Source organism: Argopecten irradians, chromosome 5 (genome assembly GCF_041381155.1).
Source record: "Argopecten irradians isolate NY chromosome 5, Ai_NY, whole genome shotgun sequence".
NCBI lineage: Eukaryota > Metazoa > Mollusca > Bivalvia > Pectinida > Pectinidae > Argopecten > Argopecten irradians.
In genome coordinates this window covers 40,757,896-40,780,561 of record NC_091138.1, presented here as the reverse complement: position 1 = coordinate 40,780,561, position 22,666 = coordinate 40,757,896, and the positions used below count along the sequence as shown (strand labels likewise).

The 22,666-nt window shown below is 34.6% G+C and overlaps 3 protein-coding genes across 3 annotated transcripts in view; 1 reads left to right on the top strand and 2 right to left on the bottom strand.

Annotated features, from left to right (window-relative positions):
• Nucleotides 1-9,729, top strand: part of LOC138323853 (protein ecdysoneless homolog) — a 29,373-nt gene extending 19,644 nt beyond the window's left edge. Inside the window, exons 9-14 of the mRNA XM_069268751.1 lie at nucleotides 5,466-5,551; nucleotides 7,049-7,158; nucleotides 7,327-7,507; nucleotides 7,689-7,765; nucleotides 8,557-8,786; nucleotides 9,347-9,729. Of these exons, the coding sequence (XP_069124852.1) occupies nucleotides 5,466-5,551; nucleotides 7,049-7,158; nucleotides 7,327-7,507; nucleotides 7,689-7,765; nucleotides 8,557-8,786; nucleotides 9,347-9,577 (915 nt within the window). The 3' untranslated portion in view covers nucleotides 9,578-9,729. The remainder of the gene's footprint in view (nucleotides 1-5,465; nucleotides 5,552-7,048; nucleotides 7,159-7,326; nucleotides 7,508-7,688; nucleotides 7,766-8,556; nucleotides 8,787-9,346) is intronic.
• Nucleotides 1-22,666, bottom strand: part of LOC138323854 (exportin-6-like) — a 603,808-nt gene that overhangs the window by 27,132 nt on the left and 554,010 nt on the right. The window lies entirely within an intron of this gene.
• LOC138324419 (methylthioribose kinase-like) lies at nucleotides 15,320-21,472 on the bottom strand. Its single transcript, XM_069269485.1, has 8 exons — nucleotides 21,467-21,472; nucleotides 20,784-20,915; nucleotides 20,357-20,486; nucleotides 19,397-19,568; nucleotides 18,501-18,738; nucleotides 16,864-17,011; nucleotides 16,174-16,282; nucleotides 15,320-15,815 (listed from the first exon to the last, which is right to left on the bottom strand). Exons 1-8 carry the CDS (start codon nucleotides 21,470-21,472, stop codon nucleotides 15,668-15,670), a joined length of 1,083 nt encoding a protein of 360 aa, XP_069125586.1. The 3' UTR covers nucleotides 15,320-15,667.

The window sequence follows — 22,666 nt, the reverse complement described above, 5'->3', positions numbered from 1 at the left end:
AAAGAACGGGGCTTCTTTAGGGTAAGTTACAATTCTGTATTATTATGAACCGATATCTACAGTCTCTCAAAGAACGGGGCTTCTTTAGGGTAAGTTACAATCCTGTATTATTATGAACTGATATCTACAGTCTCTCAAAAAACGGGGCTTCTTTAGGGTAAGTTACAATTCTGTATTATTATGAACCGATATCTACAGTCTCTCAAAGAACGGGGCTTCTTTAGGGTAAGTTACAATTCTGTATTATTATGAACCGATATCTACAGTCTCTCAAAGAAGGGGGCTTCTTTAGGGAAAGTTACAATTCTGTATTATTATGTAACGATATCTACAGTCTCTCAAAGAACGGGGCTTCTTTAGGCAAAGTTACAATTCTGTATTATTATGTAACGATATCTACAGTCTCTCAAAGAACGGGGCTTCTTTAGGGTAAAATACTATTCTATATTATTATGAACTGATATCTACAGTCTCTCAAAGAACGGGGCTTCTTTAGGGTAAGTTACAATCCTGTATTATTATGAACCGATATCTAAAGTCTCTCAAAGAACGGGGCTTCTTTAGGGTAAGTTACTATTCTTTATTATTATGAACTGATATCTACAGTCTCTCAAAGAACGGGGCTTCTTTAGGGTAAGTTACTATTCTATATTAATATGAACTGATATCTACAGTCTCTCAAAGAACAGGGCTTCTTTAGGGTAAGTTACAATTTTGTATTATTATGAACCGATATCTACAGTCTCTCAAAAAACGGGGCTTCTTTAGGGTAAGTTACTATTCTGTATTATTATGAACCGATATCTACAGTCTCTCAAAAAACGGGGCTTCTTTAGGGTAAGTTAAAATTCTGTATTATTATGAACCGATATCTACAGTCTCTCAAAGAACGGGGCTTCTTTAGGGTAAGTTACAATTCTGTATTATTATGAACCGATATCTACAGTCTCTCAAAGAACGGGGCTTCTTTAGGGTAAGTTACAATTCTGTATTATTATGAACCGATATCTACAGTCTCTCAAAGAACGGGGCTTCTTTAGGGTAAGTTACTATTCTATATTATTATGAACTGATATCTACAGTCTCTCAGAAAACGGGGCTTCTTTAGGGTAAGTTACTATTCTATATTATTATGAACCGATATTTACAGTCCCTCAAAAAACGGGGCTTCTTTAGGGTAAGTTACAATCCTGTATTATTATGAACCGATATCTACAGTCTCTCAAAAAACGGGGCTTCTTTAGGGTAAGTTAAAATTCTGTATTATTATGAACCGATATCTACAGTCTCTCAAAGAACGGGGCTTCTTTAGGGTAAGTTACAATCCTGTATTATTATGAACCGATATCTACAGTCTCTCAAAGAACGGGGCTTCTTTAGGGTAAGTTACTATTCTGTATTATTATGAACCGATATCTACAGTCTCTCAAAGAACGGGGCTTCTTTAGGGTAAGTTACAATCCTGTATTATTATGAACTGATATCTACAGTCTCTCAAAAAACAGGGCTTCTTTAGGGTAAGTTACAATTCTGTATTATTATGAACCGATGTCTCCAGTCTCTCAAAGAACGGGGCTTCTTTAGGGTAAGTTACTATTCTGTATTATTATGAACCGATATCTACAGTCTCTCAAAAAACGGGGCTTCTTTAGGGTAAGTTACTATTCTGTATTATTATGAACTGATATCTACAGTCTCTCAAAGAACGGGGCTTCTTTAGGGTAAGTTACAATTCTGTATTATTATGTAACAATATCTACAGTCTCTCAAAGAACGGGGCTTCTTTAGGGTAAGTTACTATTCTGTATTATTATGTAACGATATCTACAGTCTCTCAAAAAACGGGGCTTCTTTAGGGTAAGTTACTATTCTTTATTATCTACAGTCTTAGAGCGAGGATTATTTATGGTATTACGTTACAACTCTATCATTATGAACCAATGTGTTTCTTTATATGAGATCCAAGTTCATTATTATTGAAAGTAGAATTAGCTATCAGGCTTCTGCAGAAAAGCGATTGGTTTCTTTTTCCCTGTATATCACAGCCTGTCTGCCATTTTGATGTTTTGGTTCAGCACAATAGAATAGTGACATCACAATACCGAATAGCTAGATTCATGTTCAAAATCACGCCACTTCAAAAGTGTCCTTAGACGCAGGTACTATTACAGCGTAGTACTCATGTGTAACCAATCAGAAGTCAATATTCTGTCACATGATGTAGTAACCATTTATATATTATGGCCTGGTTGACGGGGCACTATTTCCTTTTAGTACATCACATAATAATTACTAGGAATGCGATTGGATGCCAGCCATGGTCTATTTTGTGACAGTTCCCTGTCCCTTTTGACTACGGGAGACTATACCTGACTACGGGAACTATACCAAAGTATATTCACCCGGGAATGAGCATGTGACCAAATATATGACGTCATAATGAATGTCATGTGACGTACTAAATCTATTATGGCCCTTGTCCTTGGGAACCCAGTTTTCCTATAGTGTTGTCTGGCGAGGTATAGTCCCCTTGTCTTCGACTCACGGGACTATAACTCACCAGACAACGCTATAGCAGAACAGTTCACTCTGGAAAGGGCCATAATAGAATAATAGTATTTTCGTGGTAATGGAATAGTACCCAAGCTGAAGGCACTATCCCATTACGAGACAATACTTTGAGGCAATACTTTGAGGCAATAGTGCCCTCTAGACCAGACTTGGGGGGGCTTATGGAATCACCCTGGCATCAGCACCATCCTAAGTTAAGGTATTATGGTGCAAGTTGTGAATTGCTTTTGTATGTAGCTGTGTGATAGGTTCATCCAACATTCTCATGGTCATTTGGTCCAAAGTCGAATGCTGACATAGTGTATGTAGTATAAAAATTAACAAAATGTAATTTTGAAGTACATGCATTGAAAATTAAAGCTTTCACTTATCACTTAAATCTGAGGGCAATTTGATAAAAAGGTAATTTGTTTGTTTCTCAGGATTTAACAAAAATGGTACCGATATATCCATCACATTCCTGTTTAACTCATTGGCCCCTCAATGACCCCTTATTGACCCCTGAAAATTCATAATAAACTCTTCCAGTCCTTGAAGAAGAGTTCAAATGTATCACCTGGGGTGGACAGCTCATGGTTACATGGCAATTATGATGGCTTTGTAACAATGTAGTCTTGGCACTAGTTTGTGATACAAAGCCATCATATTTGTGATGTTACCATGAACTCCATTGGAAAGGGTTATACAAAGGCAATGTTAAACATTGGTAAACATACTGTCAGACCTGTCCATAAGGACCAACCAAGGGGTGAAGAAAAATGTTCTTACCTATTTGGGACCCAAACAAATACAGAGGTGGTTGTTTAAGCAGATTTGACTGTATTATAGTGTTTTACTGTGTACAGTGTAACCTGTTAAAACCAGCACTTGTCTAATCCAGACCTCTGTTTATTTTTGTATAATTGTATGACATATTGCTTCTTGATAATAGGTTGTGTTTTTTTTTAAACCTGTATAATCAGGAAACCTGTCTGTACTGACCAAATATACTAGCCGCAATGACATCTAGTTTAGACAAGTTATACTGTATATAGTAAAACCTGACTTAGCAACCACCTCTGTATAAAAACCACCTGCTTAACAAGACCACTTTTCTAGGGCCCCAAATGGTCAACTCAACACAATTATCTTTTTATAAAGACCACCTGGCTATAAAGACCATTTTTCATCTTTCCCTTGTGTGGTCTTTATAGACAGGTTTGACTGTACATTGATGTCCTATTCCTAACAAACCTTCGGCCTTCACAATTGTTTATATCACAACTTTACATAAATGATTTTGATATCCTTCTACATCGCTGACTCGGCGCTATCGTGATTTTTTTGACGTGTTATTAGTTTCACAGCTCAATATTGATCTCCCTTAAATTTGTCCGTGTGATTTATCCGTTTGCGTGATGCGAGATATAATTATGTGTATGGTCGTAAGAAAGCTAGTCAGTCCATTACAGGCCGTCCCATGGGGTTTACTAGGCCAGACCAGATCCTATTCTCGTCAATAATCGCTTCAAGCCTAATTTATTTTTTCAATAATTTCCGATGGAATCATGAATTACTAGCTTTGTATAACAATATTATTGTTAATCAATGATTAGCGGGTTGATTTATTATGTATATATAGACAGATCCAAGCATAAAACTAGGAGTGTAACAGATCAACTCGGTCAGTGATACAAAAATCAACATCTAGAATTATCAAAACCAATTTCTTGATTAGTTTTATATTACTATATTCGTTCTATTTTATTGCATGGTATTTATTTCTGTTTTTCATCATTTCCTGTTTTTGTGGTAACAATAATTTAACTATAGGCAAACCTCAGGTTTTACAACATTTTGTGGCCCCCGGGTAGAATATCCCTATCCTTCATATCCACTTATGAAAGAGTCTTATATATTCCTTCACCTTGTACACCTGGATTAGACATTAAAACAGAATTTTTGGTTTGATTATGTCCTATTAACAGCCAGGATCATTTGAAAACAATGTCAGGTTTAGATGGTGAAGGAAAGCCAGAGTATCTGAAGAAAAACCACTGACCAGCAGTCAGAACCTACAGTAGCAACTGCCCCACATAGTATTCAAACTCATGGCCCAGAGGTGGAGGGTTTGTGGTAATATGTTGGAAAAAAAGATAAACTGAGTGGAACCCAGATGTTGATTGTTTACTGACAGAAAACAATGTAGATTTCCTCATTTCCTGTTATTGTGTCCCTGTCGTACCACTAAGAGTTATTGAGATCTAGATGCTGTTGTTTGTCCAGCGCTGACCAATACTTGACACATTGTGATGGATTCCCAGACACCTGATACTTTTTTCTACTGACAGGTCTATGTGGCCAATATGTATTTTCTAATTACCTGCTGATTAGATATTGATATTTAGCCCAGAGGGAAATATCCCATAACAAAATCCTTTTCTTGAAGATAGAACAACAGCTTTTATGCCAAAAGTAGATATTTTATAGATATTCATGGTCAATGTTTGTTTGTTTTTTGTTTTTTGTGTTGTTTTTTTTTTTTGCATGGAAGAAATAGGCTTCTTAGTGGTTACTTACAGAATCTTCCAACATATTACTACTAACTCTAGCTGGCTTCCATCTCTTGGTTTCAAGCTTAAGTTTGAAAAAGACTAAGGCTGATTATATATTAATACTTACGGATTTGATCTGAACTGACCTCAGGATTTGGGATGTACAGTGAAGTTTAATATGTGTAGATTGAGTGCTTGGTGATCATGGAAGGGGAGAGGGGAGTAAATACTGGTATCAGTATATTGGGTCCAGGTTGGGGTTGGGAGAGTTTGAAGGAGAACTTTGGTTAAACTTGGTTTTAGAAGTTTTCACAGTCATAAATGTATATTTATATGCGATGTGATATTATGTATTTGCAGAGTGAGATCGAGGGGTCCAAGCTCTACAAACAGTTACTGAGTGATGCAAAACAGTTCTACACAGATCAGTTACAGACCGACCTCAGGTATAGTATACATCTTCAGGAAATTCGGTATTTGCACCTTACAGATCTAGAGTATTTTTCCCGTGATTTACTTTAGCGGTAATTGCGATCAAAGCAAAGTTGTTGAAGCAGGGGCAGAAAATTGGTTTACTGTATCAACATTGAATCATATCAGATTGATACATAGTAAGTTTGTTTGTTTGTTTGTTTGCTTAATTAACGTCCTATCAACAGCTATGGTCATGTAAGGACGGCCTCCCATGTATGCGGTTTGTTGCGTGTATATTGTGCGAGGTGCATGTTTTGGGAGACTGCAGTAAATTCATGTTGTGTCTTCTTGTATAGTGGAACTATTGCCCTTTTTATAGTGCTATATCACTGAAGCATGCCGCCGAAGAAGCCAAGCAACACACCCCACCCGGTCACATTATACTGACAACGGGCGAACCAGTCGTCCCACTCCCTTTTTGCTGAACGCTAAGCAGGAGCAGAAACTACCACTTTTATAGACTTTGGTGTGTCTCGGCCAGGGGACAGAACCCAGAGCCTTCCTCACAGGGGCGAATACTCAACGCAAGGCCAAAAGTGAGGCAGTGCCAAGGAAGGCATTAGGAAAGATAAAGTCAGTTAGGAAGAAAAGAAAAGATAAGATCCTAAATTTAGTTGCCTTTTACGATCATGCAATAGGGGCAGCAGGTACAATTCTAATGCCCTACCTGCAGGGCCAGCACACATTGTAAGTACTGAGTTAGTAGATGTCATAAGCAAAAAGTCTTTGTTAATTTCATAAATGAAAAATCTGCGTCAATTTTACAAGTGAAAAGGTTTACTGATATTAAACTTTCAATACAAAAAGAAAACTTTTGGTATTATATAACTGTATTGTGACAATAAAGGTCATGGTGATAAATCAACATGATAAATTTGGTACACAGTTTGCTAGTGACCTAATACAGAAGAATATCGGGCTTAAGAAAACATGTATTAGGCTTGACTTTGCCTCGCCCAATACATGGGTACATTTAGACCCAATATTCTTCCATCTTAGGTCACTAACAAATTGTGTAGGTAACTAAAAATATTTCTGTAGCTTTGTATGCAATGTAATGTATGATTTCTTGTTGATCATGCCCATTACCATCCGGGGTACTCCAGAGGTTACTATTACTGACATAATATCCACCCCCTGGAATTCTCCATAACAAACCTGAAGGCAGTGGAGGCCAAAAACACTGATCATAGACAGGCTAGCAGCAAGAGTAAGAGAGTGACGCCCAACTGGAAAGTCACACAGTCAACCACAGCATACTGTTATTCGATTCTCTTGATGTACATCAAACAACCAATCTACCTGCCCATCAGTTGCCACACACAGAGCCTTCAGTTTTGCTAGGGACTAGCATAGACTAGGGATGGATATAACAGCAGTGATAGTAACCCCTGGGATATCGAGGATGACCCACCACATTTCGCTACATGATGTCTGTGTCACTTATTGTTCACTGTTTATTTTTGCAGTGAGGGCAGTTGCAGAAACACAGGAGGCGAGATATTCAAACTGTTAGATACTGTGGAATTTGATATAGAAGCCATGAGGAAAGCTGAAACAGACTTACTTCCCCCTGATGGTAAGTCTGACTTGATATCTGTATCAGAAATAAACTGCATCATGATGCACAACATTATTAAAATGTTAGTTTATATATAGATAAAAATTTTCTTGTGTGATTAATTAAATTTTTCTAAGAAATTGTACTTACAATTGTAAGATTATATATGTGTTGCTATGGTTACAGATGACGGATGGCTGAACCTGACACCAGAGACACTTGATGAGATCTTGAGGAAGAAGGCGGGTACAAATGGCACCGAAAAGTCTTCTAACGAAAAGGATCCCATTGACCTTTCTAAGGTCGCCGACAGCATGAAGGCTTTCGTAGAGAAAATATCTGGAGTTGATGGAGTAGAAATCCCTGTGTAAGTATACCATGTATTTTGAAACTAAAACATTTCAAGACGAAATGGCACACAGATTTTGGAACTTGCTAAATAGTCACTATAGACAGGTTTCCTTCTTAAAATGTTTGTGCCAACAAGCGAGATACACAAAGATTATTGGATACGGTAGTTAGACGTTATATTCTTATATTTTTTTCAGTGAGGGTGAAGAGGACGATGAAGATGATATCCAGTTTGACAGTACTGGGTTTATATCAGCCATGCAAAAAATGTTTGGTAAGTTTTTAACTGGATTAATTAAAGGAATAAGTCATTCACCCCTGAAATTTCATAGTGGACTGGTCTAGTCTTTGATTTAGAGGAGTCTATATGCATCTTAAGGGGTGAAAAAGTTTAAGTATTGTACAGTAGACATATAAATATATAGTATACGGATGAGCCCATGGTCTAACATTAAATCTATCAAAAATCAAAAGTTACCGGGTAGTTTGAAATGTACAGTTAATGTTATTATCTATCTTGTAGAGAATCTTCAATAAATTTTGATACAGTTGTATGCAACCTATTCAAAGTTTGTATGGAGTAAAAATAAAATATGGTGTAAATTACGGTGCATATCATTATATATTGTGTCAATTTAGTGATACAATTGTTTGAGATACTATAGAGTAATAACACAGAAGTCTCTACCATCACAAAATAGTCGATATTAAAAAAATATACATATTACATATGCAAAGTTTCAGCCTGCCCTGGGGATAGATATCAATTGTGATGTCATGAGTTTGTGGGTTAAAATTTTGTCATTTTCTCGTTAATATAAAAATTATGATACTAAATTTTGTATTTGTATATTAGAGTTTTCTGACATTGTGGGTAAATATTGATTATGACGTCAAGTGTTTGTGGTCCTTATGTCAAGAAAACGGCATTTGTGCTCACAAAATAATGACATCACAATGGATACCTACCTGTAAGGGAGCTAACTCTGTAATATGCAGACATATGACAAGGGTACATAACTACTGGATCAGTACAATATCACTACAGTACCTATTCTGTTACAGAATTTGAAGACAATGACAGTGTGTCCAGCTCCGATATGAGTGAGTATGGTTGGGAAGACTCTGACCAGGATTTTGATGACCAGCCTCCGAGTGGCAAACCATCTAAACATAAACCTAAGCCTGCCGTACCCACGGTAAAGGATTACATGGACATGATGGACCGTGAGCTGGCTCCATCCAATGTGGGAAAGAGCTTCGAGAGGGAACCACAGGAAACTAACAACACAAAAGTATGTATAGTCAAAGAAACATTACACACAAAAGTAGAATGTCTCCCTTCAGTTAACTGAAATATTCAGGTTACTGGAAGAACTACCGTGTTGGACTCACTCTTTTTATGTATAACACAAAAGTATACATGTATAGTCAGAAGCAGAAGTCAAGTTTACTACACAATGTGTCTCCATGCACTTTCTTGCTTTGCTGGCTGTTATCATGTAATATAAACACATAGATATGTTTGTATACTGCTGAATCTATTTATTTCTATTTTAAATACTAATTTATAGTAGTAAGAAACTTTAGGGGGTGTAAATGATTGTGATTTACTGTTAGGAAATTATTTGTGGGGAATTATTTTTGCGACTCTTTTTTGTAGCCTGCCCTTTGAATGCAACATTTACTGACAGAGTTTGAAATGTAAAAACCATGTGAATAATAGCAACTTTACAGTAACCAGAAAATTTTATTCAGATGAAATAATTTAAAAAAAATTTGAGTACATAAGTTTTAATAGGGTATTGAAACTTTCCTGACACACCCATAATCTTTATTTATGTTTATTTTGCAGACAAAAAAGCCATCAAACAAAGCCACGGACATGAACAGGGATATTGATGATGAAGACGACGATTTCCAGCCAGTCAACATCGACGTGAATACAGTGAAAAATATGCTGGAATCCATCGGGGCACAGCAAGGCTTGGCTGGTCCTGCCTCCAACATCCTAAACTCAATGGGAATCAACGTCCCCCCACCAGATCCTGAGGACTCGGAACAACGTCCCCCCACCAGATCCTGAGGACTCGGAACAAATCGAAGCCCCAGTCCCTCCTCCGAGGAAACGCACCCCTAAACCTACCCCGGCCAAAAGGCCAAATTCAAGGTCAATACCCTCATCTATATCACTGTCAAGCAGCAATAATACAACTCCCGTCAAAAAGGAGACAAATGTTTGATTGACCTGACTTTCATATGGTGATAATTGTTGCAGAATTCCACGTCATTGTCAAATACCATAGTTATCGTCCATAAAGACTTGTTTGGAGTGGAACCCAGCCAATGAATTTGAAAGTTTCAAGATTTCACAGAACCTTTAAAATGTTTTTAAGTATAGTCAAAATCTCCAGTGACAAAAATTGAAGTTACAGATTTTCTGCAACTATGCTCTACTCATAAAAATTGTTGAGGTTGTGTGTAAGATTTCCTTTGTTTCACGAAACATGCCTAAAAGGACTTCAAGTTCATATCCAGAGATTGTGATACAATTTCTGTTTAAAGATTTTGACCTACCCAATCACAGATGATGTTCAAAAGTGTGACAATCTTTTGATTGGTTGAAAAGTTAAATTGATTATGATCCCAGATTCGAACACCATATAAAACCAGTTGAGTTGAATGCTTCCTACCCTGTGTGAACAGTGTTGATAGGGCTCATTATATAAAGTCTCATCAGTCTCATCACAAAACAGTGATCAAACATTGTCTAGATAATTATAGACACTAATTACAGTATTTGTATATTACAGAGTTATCTGCCCTTGTGGGTAGGTATTGATTGTGACGTCATGTGTTTGCGAGCCCAAAATCATTCTTTTCAGAGAAAACAATGTGAGTTTCTCTCACAAAATAATGACATCACTATGGATACCTACTTGGAAGGGAAGTAACTCTGTAATATACAAGACAATATTATCAACATCAAGGTTTGTATTTTTTTTTTTTTTTTTTTTTGTTAATCAGTCACACATTAATGCAATTCATCTCAGTCTATTTCTAACCATTAATTCATTTTCCCCTGAAGACACATTTAGGCTCTTCTTAATCTAATACTAGACCAGTTCATTATGAAATTCCAGGGGTGAATGAGTTATTGTTTTGAATAATGGAGGAATCGGGAATTATTGTATAGATTTAGATAACATGACTTTTATTATTTTGTCTTTGTACTGTCACATCAATAATGAGAATTATGTCATGTCAAAATAGTCACAGTTAAAGTGCTCAAAATATCAAAAGCATTATCTATATATTATCTATACAATTTTACAATGTATTACAATATTAAGAAATGTTTATTGTTTCAATTTATCCATCACTAGATACATTCAGAATGTCAGTGTTTTCAAATTTTAACACTGTGTTTCATTAAATGAAATGCCAAAATAATACATATACTGAGGATTTTTAATACCCAAATTTGGGTACATTATACAAGTCATGTAATTATCATTTGCAGAATTATCAGCTTTGTGAGCCGATATATGATTGTTATAAAAAAAGTCATCTATTTTATCTATTTTTTTCTGGGTTAACTTGTTAAAACAAAATTTAACAAAGCTCAGGAATAGATAACTCTATGTAACCAAAATAAAGATTATGTGTACCGTACCAAAACATTTTTGTCAAATTATAGCCAATCACAAGAGTTTGATTTATTCATTCCTTATTTGCTCATGGAAAATTACCTCTGAGTTATGTGATTTGATGAAAACTTCACTTGTTTTTTTTTTTTTTTTTTTTTTTATTGTTTGTTTTTATTTGTCTGAGTTATGTATTGTGAAACTTTTAAAGTTTTGTATTTTGGTAAAAATACTGATAAAAATGATTAATTTGATTAGTGGATATTTACATTTAGACACTGAAAACTCAACTTATTTGGTACAATCATAGTTAGTGTTGCTATGGTGAGAAGTACTGTTGCTGTGGTGAAGAATATTTCATACACAAAAAAAACTATGGTCAATTAGTCTTAATTCTTAACAAATACTATGAATGTTTTTGAATATTTTCCGTAAGGTTATTTGACCTGTTCAAAATTAGTTAAATGGACAAATATTGTGCTATACATGTTTGTAGAAAGAAGACCAGACTTTTGGCTTGACATAAATCTTGCTTTTTTTGTTGAATATTAATTTTAGTGACTGAAATTCTGATATGTATATATATTTGGGTAAATATGTAATAAAGACCTATCAAATACATTATTGCTAGATAATTTGGAAATGATTTATGTAAAGATTAAAACTTAAACAAATTCTTCTTTTTTCCCATGTTAGAATTTTTTAAAGAAAATTGTGAACCATTTAAAATAATGGAATTTCGGTATTGTCGTCTTGTGTAATTCACACATTATTTGTTTTGCATAGCAATATTCAAACGACAAAAAATACAATATTCATATGACAAAATTGCAAACAGTACACCACATATGATCATTTTAACGGTAGTTTATAAATGTTTTTTCCACCCTTTAAATGAGAAAAACCAGGAATGCTTGTTTTTTTTGTGCCATTATGTTGTATTATTATGTATGCAATACAATCTTTTTTTCGTTCTTTTTTTTATATTTTGTCTCCTTGTTGATGCATAATAATTTACGCAATTTACAAATGATAGAATTGATTTAATTTTCTTTTTTTCTGTCAATCATTCTGTCAAAATGTTAATTTAAATCATCTATTGAATACTGTAGCTCAACTTATTTTCATGGCAAATTTATTTCCTGTTTTTATACCAAAGGATGTTTTGCGGAAATATAATTCCATTACCTAGACTTCTGGAGTTCTACTTTACATTTTATTTGAAATAGATTCACAAAAATTTATTTTTCGCAATTTTTTATCGCCCGCGAAATGTGAGAACTTTAAATCACATGTGAAAATAAGTTGGTTTTACAGTTGACAAATACACCAAATCAATATGGCGGTCTCCGTAGTAAAATGATGTCGCTAGACCCCTGATTGATATTTCGTTCAGACAGCATGACATGACAAAATGGGGAAGTATTTGTACTCCGTGTTATTTGACTCTCTTGAAACCGTTATATTTAAACATGCTCTGTTAAACAATTTTTTCTTGTGATCTTTATCCGTGTTCGCATAATACATTAGGATGAATATAAAATTTTATACTTTTAATATGTAATGATACAATCATTCATGGATGCATTCTAATCGAAGTTTGTTATTACGGTAACTTTCATGAAGTTGAGGTAATAATTGGTTTGTTGTTTTACTAAACATTTCAAGAAAATAACGTTTGTTGTTGAAATTTTATGAAAATTTGTTAAGAATAATATTAAAGCATTCAATATTGTTGAAAATTATTCCAAAAAATGGCAAAAAAACTGGAGAAGTTGTTTTCATATGTTTGTATATTTTCAAAAAAGAGCTCATTTATTTTTCCAGTTAACGCTATATATAACACACATATCTCACTTATTTCAATCAAACATGTCATTAAAATTTGGCACAAAATATTCGGAAATGACTTAATGTACATACTATAGTAAAAACAATATTGAAGTGTTTTTTGCACCAGACATTTTGTTATAACATGTTATATGTTGTTAGTAACAATTACTATGGAAGTGAAATTTCATCACTGTACTAAATGACTTCTTCAAAATCAATTTTGAACTAAAATTTGATTACATCAAAATATGTACTTTCAGGATTTGTACCATAACATAACTATAACTGCAGCTGTTGAGATAAATGTCAGAGCATTAATAATGCCATTTAAATAATCTTAGATACCAACATTCCTTTCAGAAATAGACATTGGTGCTACCTGCCATCTTTCTCAAACTATGAATTATCATTGTCGCAAATCTAGGCATTTCCCATTACTTTTACATAATTTTAAATCATGCTTACCAATGCACATGTGGAGTGATATGATATGTCCAAGAAACTATGGATTATATATGATGAAGGGTTTTGTGTGAAGTGAAGTGGGGTTATCGGTTAATGCTGTGAAGTATTTATTCACTGAGGACTGTGTTCATGATTGAGAAGTGCTACTTTTATTGCTGTTTGTCAGATTTATTGAAATTTGTATTTTATGCTTCATTATATTCATACGTAATTGCAGCTTGACCTCCTACCAGATCCATGATATACAGTAAACCAATATTCTTTTGCGGTTGTTAAATTTCACGATGTTCATTTCAAAACAAGTTCCGAAAGATTAAAAAATTCACGGATTGAAAAATTGAATGGAAATTTATATCAATAAATGTATTGTAGATGGTAATTCGCAGAGATACATTTTCACAAATTTTAATTTTGGATTGCAAAATTCGCAAAAGTTCAGAAATTTTGGATTGCAAAATAAATTGTGCGCGAAAGCTGGATTACAGCACACTTGACATTTACCTGTGTTCATGGTTTTAAACATCAAATATTATATGTATATATAGCTGTTTATACAAAGTTATGAGTTTATCTTCTGTTGTGTTCCTTGTCTGTTTATTGCAGCTACCCAAGCAATAACCATTCCTTTCCTCATATGTTAGAATGCACCTTTAACTGTCAGATAAATATTCTATGTAAAATATAAAATATATATCTGACATTGTTATATGTTAAGTTGTCACCCCTAAATATTTCTTCTTAAACATATCAATTCTATGTCGTCATTATTTCTCAAAAACAATGGGAGATTACTCTGAACTAAAGGGAGATTACTCTTAATCAAAGGGAGACAATTCTGAATAAAAACAAAAAAAGATCACTAAATCAAAACCAAAACATTTTGTTAATAAATTTTTTCAGCAAGTATCAAAAATACCTGGAATCGTAAATTTTCTTTAAGCTTCAGAATTTGCATTAGTTTGTTTACCATCATCTATGATGTTCATCTCTATATTTTGTATGTCAGCAAAATCTCAAGATTTTCTTCCTTTTGTGTGTTTTGTTCCTTTCTAAAAACTTTAAAAGTAAGGTTGTGTAGCTTATTTCTTGCTTATGTAGTGTTTGTGAACATAATTTTAAACGCAATAGGCCCCGGTCTCTAGTCAACCAGTTTTTGTTATGACAGAAATGTTCTTGTGACAAAAGTGTTCCCTGTAAGGTTGTGAACTTATCATATTGGTTCATATGCAGTCTCTTTATATATGTTCTACATAATTCTTATGAAACATAATTAACATTTAGACAATTTTATAGAGAATTTAATTTTTTTTGTTAATTTCATCAATAAATGATTTTTACCTTGCATCAATGTCTTTACAAAAGCAATTATCTTCAAAACTTCTATCAAGATGTTGAAAAGTAGTTTCTAGGCGATATTGAAGTTTGATTGCTATAGTTAAGTTTTGCCATATCCCATACTCTACAATATAAATGAGCTTTTCTTATTTAAGAATTCATTCAATCACCCAAAGGAGTGTAGTTTATGATATAATAAACTGTTTAATTTCTGTTAGAACAGATAATTTATGTCAACTGATTCTTTAAATGTAGAGAGTATTATCTTAAGATATGAGTAATGCCTTGGATATTGGCTCAAAAATTCATTGTATATATAATGTATAAAAGAACTAATGTAATTTCTGAAGCATTGTACAGAAATTTTGGTATTATATACATCTAAATGAATGACAATTAATTTTATATATATGAATAATATATGTGAGCAAATTTCGTTTTCAGAAAGAAGTAAAACTATTTTATTTAATGTGAATTCTGCTCAGCAGAACAATTTAATGATAAACAGAAAAACCTTCGTGTAACCATGACGTTCACAAAACAATGACCAGGTTACAGAGATTTTATTGTTAATTGTACAAATTATCTGTAATTATTACTATTCATCCATTTAAATTGTCAATAGAATATTAAACATCTGTCTAGCAAAACAAGTTGTTGCTTTTCATTACAAATTTACAGATTTGTGAAGCATTGATGATTTTCAAGGTTTTGGGGTTTTCAACTTTATCAAATTTCCATTCTTAGAAACAAATCGGACAAGGTAACATTATTTTGCTGCATTTTGAATGTTCATGCTCTCTGCAAGTTTAACTCCTTCACCCCTGAAGACACATTTAGACTCTTCCAAATCAAAGACTAGACCAGTCCATTATGAAATTCCAGGGGTGTATGATTTAAGTCAACATATGAGCAATGACCATTAATTTGTCCATTGTGTCTATCCTGTCCTGGGCCGTGAGCAGACGGACACCAGCCCCGAGAGCATCCACAGCAGCCAAGGGTCTCCCCTCTAGGTCTTCTACATGGGCAGCCCCGAGGATTCTGATATAAAACACACAAACTATTGTTTAGTATGATATATTTCTTTTCATGTAGACAACATATTGAAATCATATATTGTATGAACTTTTTACTTAAGAATATCAACATCTCGTTTCTTTTTCGCTCACATTGTTAACATCAATATCTGGCATATGATAAAAACACAATCATTACAAGCAGCTTCAAGAACAAGATGGATGCACCTCAGTCGCGCTGTAGTCTGCTAACTAAATAGTTCATTCACTCTTTCATTACTTGTAGAATTTTATTTTACATAACAATAGGACTAGCTTAACAACACATAATGTATATCTGTAAATTTTTCTTTGGATAAAAATCTTAAATAAACATATTTTACCTGCGAATTATTTCACAACCTGCAAACCCGGCAACTTCAGACATAAACGTTTTGATGTATTCAGCCATATCACCCGTGTAACTGGTCATGTTCTCAAAGTATGTCGTACCTGTGGAAGAGGTTGGAAGTACTACATTGTTATTTTAAAATGATACGTTTACAGATGAATTCACCCCTCAAGACACATTTAGACTCTCCTGAATCAAAGACTAGACCAGTCCATTATGAAAGTTCAGGGGTGAATAAGTTGAATAAGTGACATTATTTAAAGACAACACAGTTTAATATCTAACCACTTACATCATGGACCAAGTAAGTCTCATCATCTGTATCTCTAGTTCAGAGCAAAGGTGATTTCCTCAAGAAACTATGATTTCCTGAAGTACATGTACCAATAGCTTATACAAGTATACTTCATTATACAAACAAACCTGTCTATTAGTGACACATATGTGACATAATAAAAATATTTAGTGTCTCAAATTGATAGTAATCAAAGAACCTGGTGTGCCGCAAAGATGAGCGTCACCAATGAGTAATACTTCCATCTGAAGTCTTTCTATCGTTTAATAGTCACTATTGAATTAACTACTGAAACAAAATTACAAAACCATATTTTTTGAACTCTGAAGAAGTTTTTATGCTTTAATACTAGAAAACATGCTGGTCATTGCTAATTAAGCTAAATACCTGTGATTTTACAGAAGTCTATAGTCAGGTAAGCGAATTTTCTGTTGCCTTCTGACATATGTTGGTAGTAGGACATGATATAGTTGGCTATCAGACATCCAACATCGAATGCTCCCGGGCCCACAAACGCAAACTCAATGTCCATCAACTGGTGAAACAATTAGGTGGGGAAAATTAAAGTCATCACTTAATGCATCCTTGATACTCCAGGGGGTACTACCACTGACTCCAGGATACTACCACTGAATCCAGGGTACTACCACTGACTTCAGGGTACTACCACTGACTCCAGGGGGTACTACCACTGACTCCAGGGTACTACCACTGACTCCAGGGTACTACCACTGACTTCAGGGTACTACCACTGACTTCAGGGTACTACCACTGACTCCAGGGTACTACCACTGACTCCAGGATACTACCACTGACTCTAGTTCCAGGGAACTACCACTGACGTTATATCCACTTATATTATCAGTGATAGTAACCCCTGGGGTATCGAGGATGCTCTTCATAAAAACAAGATCCATTGAAGCCAAGATTAATAAGTCATTAAAAGTCTGTTACATTTCATTTTATATTGATTATTATTTCCATACTGTACAAAGTTATAATCGCATGTCAAAGATAAGCGTTAAGTTAATATTAAAGATGCTCCACTGCTGACAAATGGTATTTTTTCACTATCAAAAACAGGAACAGACGATTTAGTATTTTTCTTCAGTTACAAAAGTTACTTACTTTACATCATTACCACCATTGAACAGTTTAAGCTTCTAATTTTACCTCAAGTTAGGAATATGAAAAATAATTAATTGCATCCCAAAAAAATCTGTGGCAATATATCCTATATGGAAAGAAGCACTGATTGCTCATGCACCTAGGTCAAAATAAATTATTTTATATTATTTATTTTTTTTGTGTTAATTAGACATACACGTGCATGATTTAACATCAATTATTGTTCAAATTATCAGTATCATTTATGCTCTGTTGGCGATGGAGCATCTTTAAATAAATATTTATTTCAAATATCGCCCCTAAAAATTCGCATCAAAATGTGTTCAGCCGTATAATTGGTCAAGGAGTTGCTGAATAGGTACAGTCATTGTCTTTTTGTTTAACTTCCATTCCAGTTATACCTATTAACATTATGTAGTGCATCTTCAAAACACTTGATGTTATTTGTTATAAGTATGTAGCATTAACACGTAAATTTACGCTTGAGTTCATGTATACAATTTCCATTTCCATATACATGTTGTTGTAATTAACGTATTCGTCCTGCAATAGTCCTAACCTAGATATAAATGGTGTAAATTTTTTCTCTTGTTTTTTGGGGGGTCTTATAACCGAATGTACGCCTATTTTTTACATAACCGGCTATAATTACAAATTTTAAAAACGGAAATGTGAAATTGGCGTCTATATACGGTAGTATAATATGTTTATACATTATTTATTAATTCAAGATATAAGTTTAGATTGCATTCTATTGTTCATACATTATTTATCAATTCAAGATATAAGTTTAGATTGCATTCCTAAAATAAAAAGAAAAAGAAATGGGTGCACCGAAATTCATGCAAAACTTTGTAAAAGATATAAGGCAGAATATATATAACAAGACGTCTTACCTTGGCTGAATCGTTTAAAACCATTATGGACCCAGTATGGAGATCTCCATGTATCAAGCACTCTTTCTTTTCCAAGAAAATCTTTTTCATTTTTTCCGCATTTGCTAGAATTTGTGGGTTGTCGTACACAAGGTTGACCTGCGCGCTGACCTCTTCGCAGGAATGATTGGTGGGGTCATCTTTTGTAAAGGGTTTCGTAAATACGTACTGTTCTGTAAGCTGTACCAGATCTGTGTACCTACATAAAAATAGGTTAATCGTTTAAAAAAATATTTACTTTGCTTTGATTAATGAAAACTTCCATTCACTTGTCGTGTCCAAGCTAAACAAGGTGATACTAAAATGGGTCCCCCCACCTATAAAATGCCCCCGCAGTCAGATTATTGCATTCTGCATCCCTCAAAACACCTAAATACCAATTTTCATCGAAAACGGATGCTTAAATTTTAGCCAATCAAAAGTATCTATTTCATTACCATAATACACCAATTTTCGCTGAAATCAGGCAATTCATCTAGATTTTGGCCAATCAGACGCCGTGATTTGAAATCGGTCTCGCCAAAAAGTGATCTTGCACATAGATTTACGGCTCCCCAATCGATGCTTGCATCGCAATGCGACAAATTATACAGTGGAAATTGGAAAAGCTTATTTACCATCAATTTCAAAACTAAATCATTTCCCACTTGAAACTTTGAAAACTTGAAGTACAATGTAAATAAGGTGCACACCTTCATATGGAAGTCCATTGGTACAAAATTAGATATGAAAAAAAATATATTGCGAATAAACGCAATAGTAATGCGAACAAACGCTTGCAATACTTTTGCAAATAACGCAATACCTTTGACTAACAATTCAAAGAAACGTTAAAATAGATATCTGATGTTTTTTACCCGAATTGTTTGAGCAGAGCATCCATGTCGGCAGTACTGAGCTTGGCCACGTGGTTTTCTCTATGGACGATAGCTATATGTCTTGCTATACATCTCACTGCCTCATGACTACAGACCCCCTGTATCATTTCACGGCGTAGGTCTTTGTAGGATCTTAAATCCTCCATACAGACTGGAACAGTCGTGGAAACAATAATGATTATTATAATCTAAAAAAGAAAAAAAAATGAAATTGTTTGGCTCTATAGACATTTTTCTTTGTATATATTTATATGTAATATTTTGTCAGTATTACATCAACAGAGAGAAAAAGAGCTAAACGCCCTTGCTTGAATGAAACACTTAAATCCCCCACATTTTGCGTGTATTTCAACACTTCATGGCAGTGCAGACTTATCAGTTATGGACATTCGATCCTGTAATATTTTATAATAACAATGAAAATATATTACATGTACATACGACGTTTGTTAAAAACATATTTATGATGAAGTTTATTTAACTTGACATGTTGATTCCTAGAAGAACGATGGCCATAGGACACCACCCTGTGGAACTCAACATTTCGGTAAGTTCGCAAGCGATAAACACGGATATGACATCAAAACTAATAAGAATAACTCCGTACCTGTGTTTCTAAAATAGAAAAACTGGGTCGATTGATCACGTTACAACTCATATATTAGCTAATGAGTACAAGGGAAAAAATCAGGAATATCTAGTATATAAAATATCTACAGTAAAAATAATATTTGAAAAATAAAATTCCATAGATTTGCGCACCGGTCAATGTACAAAAAGTAGATGACACTCTTCATTCCTGTGCATTTGGTTCTATTTCCCTTATACTTCTTTCAGTCGTTAACATATCATTTCTTGTGTTCATCGTATGCCAAAACAACACAAATTAGAGTTGTATGTTGTTGTTTATTTATGAAGCTTTCTACATAATGTACTTACTAATTCTTGAGTCCGTGTCATAAAAATAAGTCTTTGGACAACACCCCGGGGACGCAGTGTTGAACTTGACCAGGGCCTGATACTCCACGCTCCCTCTTTCAACTGTCAGAGGGTATTCTGGTCCCAAACACTAAAATAACGTATTAAGAAGTTAATACTTGTCTTACAAATCTTATTGATCCGTCTTGAAATAAATGGTGTTTGTACATGTTAAAACCACTCATCGGCTTGTCTGTAGATGTGAAAGCCGTAGTAGTTAGAGAATAAAAAATGACGTATGAAGTCCCCCCCCCACCACCACCCCAGAAAAAAACAATAACTTATTTTAGAGCGCGGATTCTAGTAAGCAAGCGAGTAGAACTTCGCTCCGAACAGGTTTCCATGTCAAAATAAAGATTAGATTAATTCGCCGTGAAAAATACCATACCTTGATGAACGGAGGAGCATACTTGACGATCAGACTAGAGCTACTGTTCTGTTTATCCCTCAGTCTGGCCACATCGTTCAGGTTGCCGTCCCCAACAGCTACGATCTCCACATTATCTGGATCTCTTACAAACTAAAAGGTGAAAATTCTGTGAACTTTACAATGTCGTATGGGTTTTCTGAAAAGTGTTTTGTTTTTTTTTCTTCTGCGTTCTTCGATAGAGAATCCTTAATCTTTTTATTAAATCAGAGTTTAAACAATATGCAAAACAGGCGCGTAGCTACCATAGACTCCGGTACTCATCATTTTCATGTTCATTAAATAGAATAAAGACTTATTACGTCTATACACACAATATATAGGAAGCAAGATTTATATTTACTTGTTTCGTAAACTGTACTAAACTTATTATACTAAACTATGTCTATATAGTGGATTAATTAGTTGCAGAGTAGCAGAATAACCAAAAGTTATAAAGTTTCTGGTAAATGTCACCAATAGGACCTTGAATAAAGGTCAATGTCATTCAAAAGAGTCCTTCATCCCAGTAGCCTACAGACCCAATATCATCTCTCTAGGCCTCTAAGAAAAGAATATTTTTTTAATACAAACAAACCATATACCTATGATATTCAATAAAGGTCAATGTCATTCATCTGAAGAAACTTTGTAGCTCTTCATACCAGCATGCTACATGCCCAATATATTTATGAGTACCTTGGGCCTTTTGGTTTTTGAGAAGGCGGCTTTTGAATGAAAAGTTTACAAAAGGCGGATGACGAAGGACGAACGATGAGATGACTTAATAAAACACATATATCGACTGATGTGTCGTATGGTGAAACACAGAGACCTGGCATGAATTTCTACCAACAGTATTTAATATATATTTATTATGGATACTATAATTTATACAAGAGGCCCATGGGCCTTAACGGTCAGGTCACACTATAACGTACATGTATAGTGGTTAACGATTACTATAAACAATACAAGGAACTCCTTAGTTGAATATGTAAGTTTCTGAAACAGGTAAATGTCATCTGTTGAACAAACTTGGTAGAACTTCATCCATATATGGTTGTAACCCATTCAAGGATTAAGGAGGAGTCCGATTTTAATGCAAAAGTTCAGCAAAGCTCCCATTTTCGACCCCCGCCGTACTATCCCCATGGGTCTCACCTCGGTCCTTTATAAAATATGGTTGTCCTCACCTAAAGTTCCCCCTTCTGAACCCCGCCCCTCTATCCCCAAGGGTCGGGCCTAACTCGTTTATATTAAATCTGATTGTCCTTCCCCAGTAATGTTTCACATAAAATATGGATCCATTAATCCAATCGAGGGTTAAGGAGCGGTAGGCTTTTAAAGCCAGATTTCATCAAAGTTCCCTCCTTCTGAGCCCCGCTCCTCTGTCCCAAAGGCTCGGGCCTAACTAGTTTGTATAATATATGATAGTCCTTCCCCTATGATGTTTTACACAAAATATGGATGAAATCCACTCTATAGGGTTAAGGAGGAGTAGGGGATTTTAAGGCTAAAACGAGTACTCATTGTAATAGACACCATTTCATAATCCCCTAAACGACCCTCTCCCTTCCCCTCCCTACCCACACCTACAACAAATCAAGAATGCAGTTGCACAGTGTATGAACATCTCGGAAGAAATTTTGAGGAACTTTTATATTAAATGAATTGCAGACAAAAATTTGAAAACAGGACGTTGGCCCAGCGACATTCTTTCAAAAATTTTATCATATTGATCAGCATCCCTTAATACCCCTATATACTAATTTACATTGAAATCAGAAACAAAAATATAAAAACAGGAAGTGGGCCAGCGGCCATATTGGAATACCAAAATCTTTACGAAAATGATTGCATGT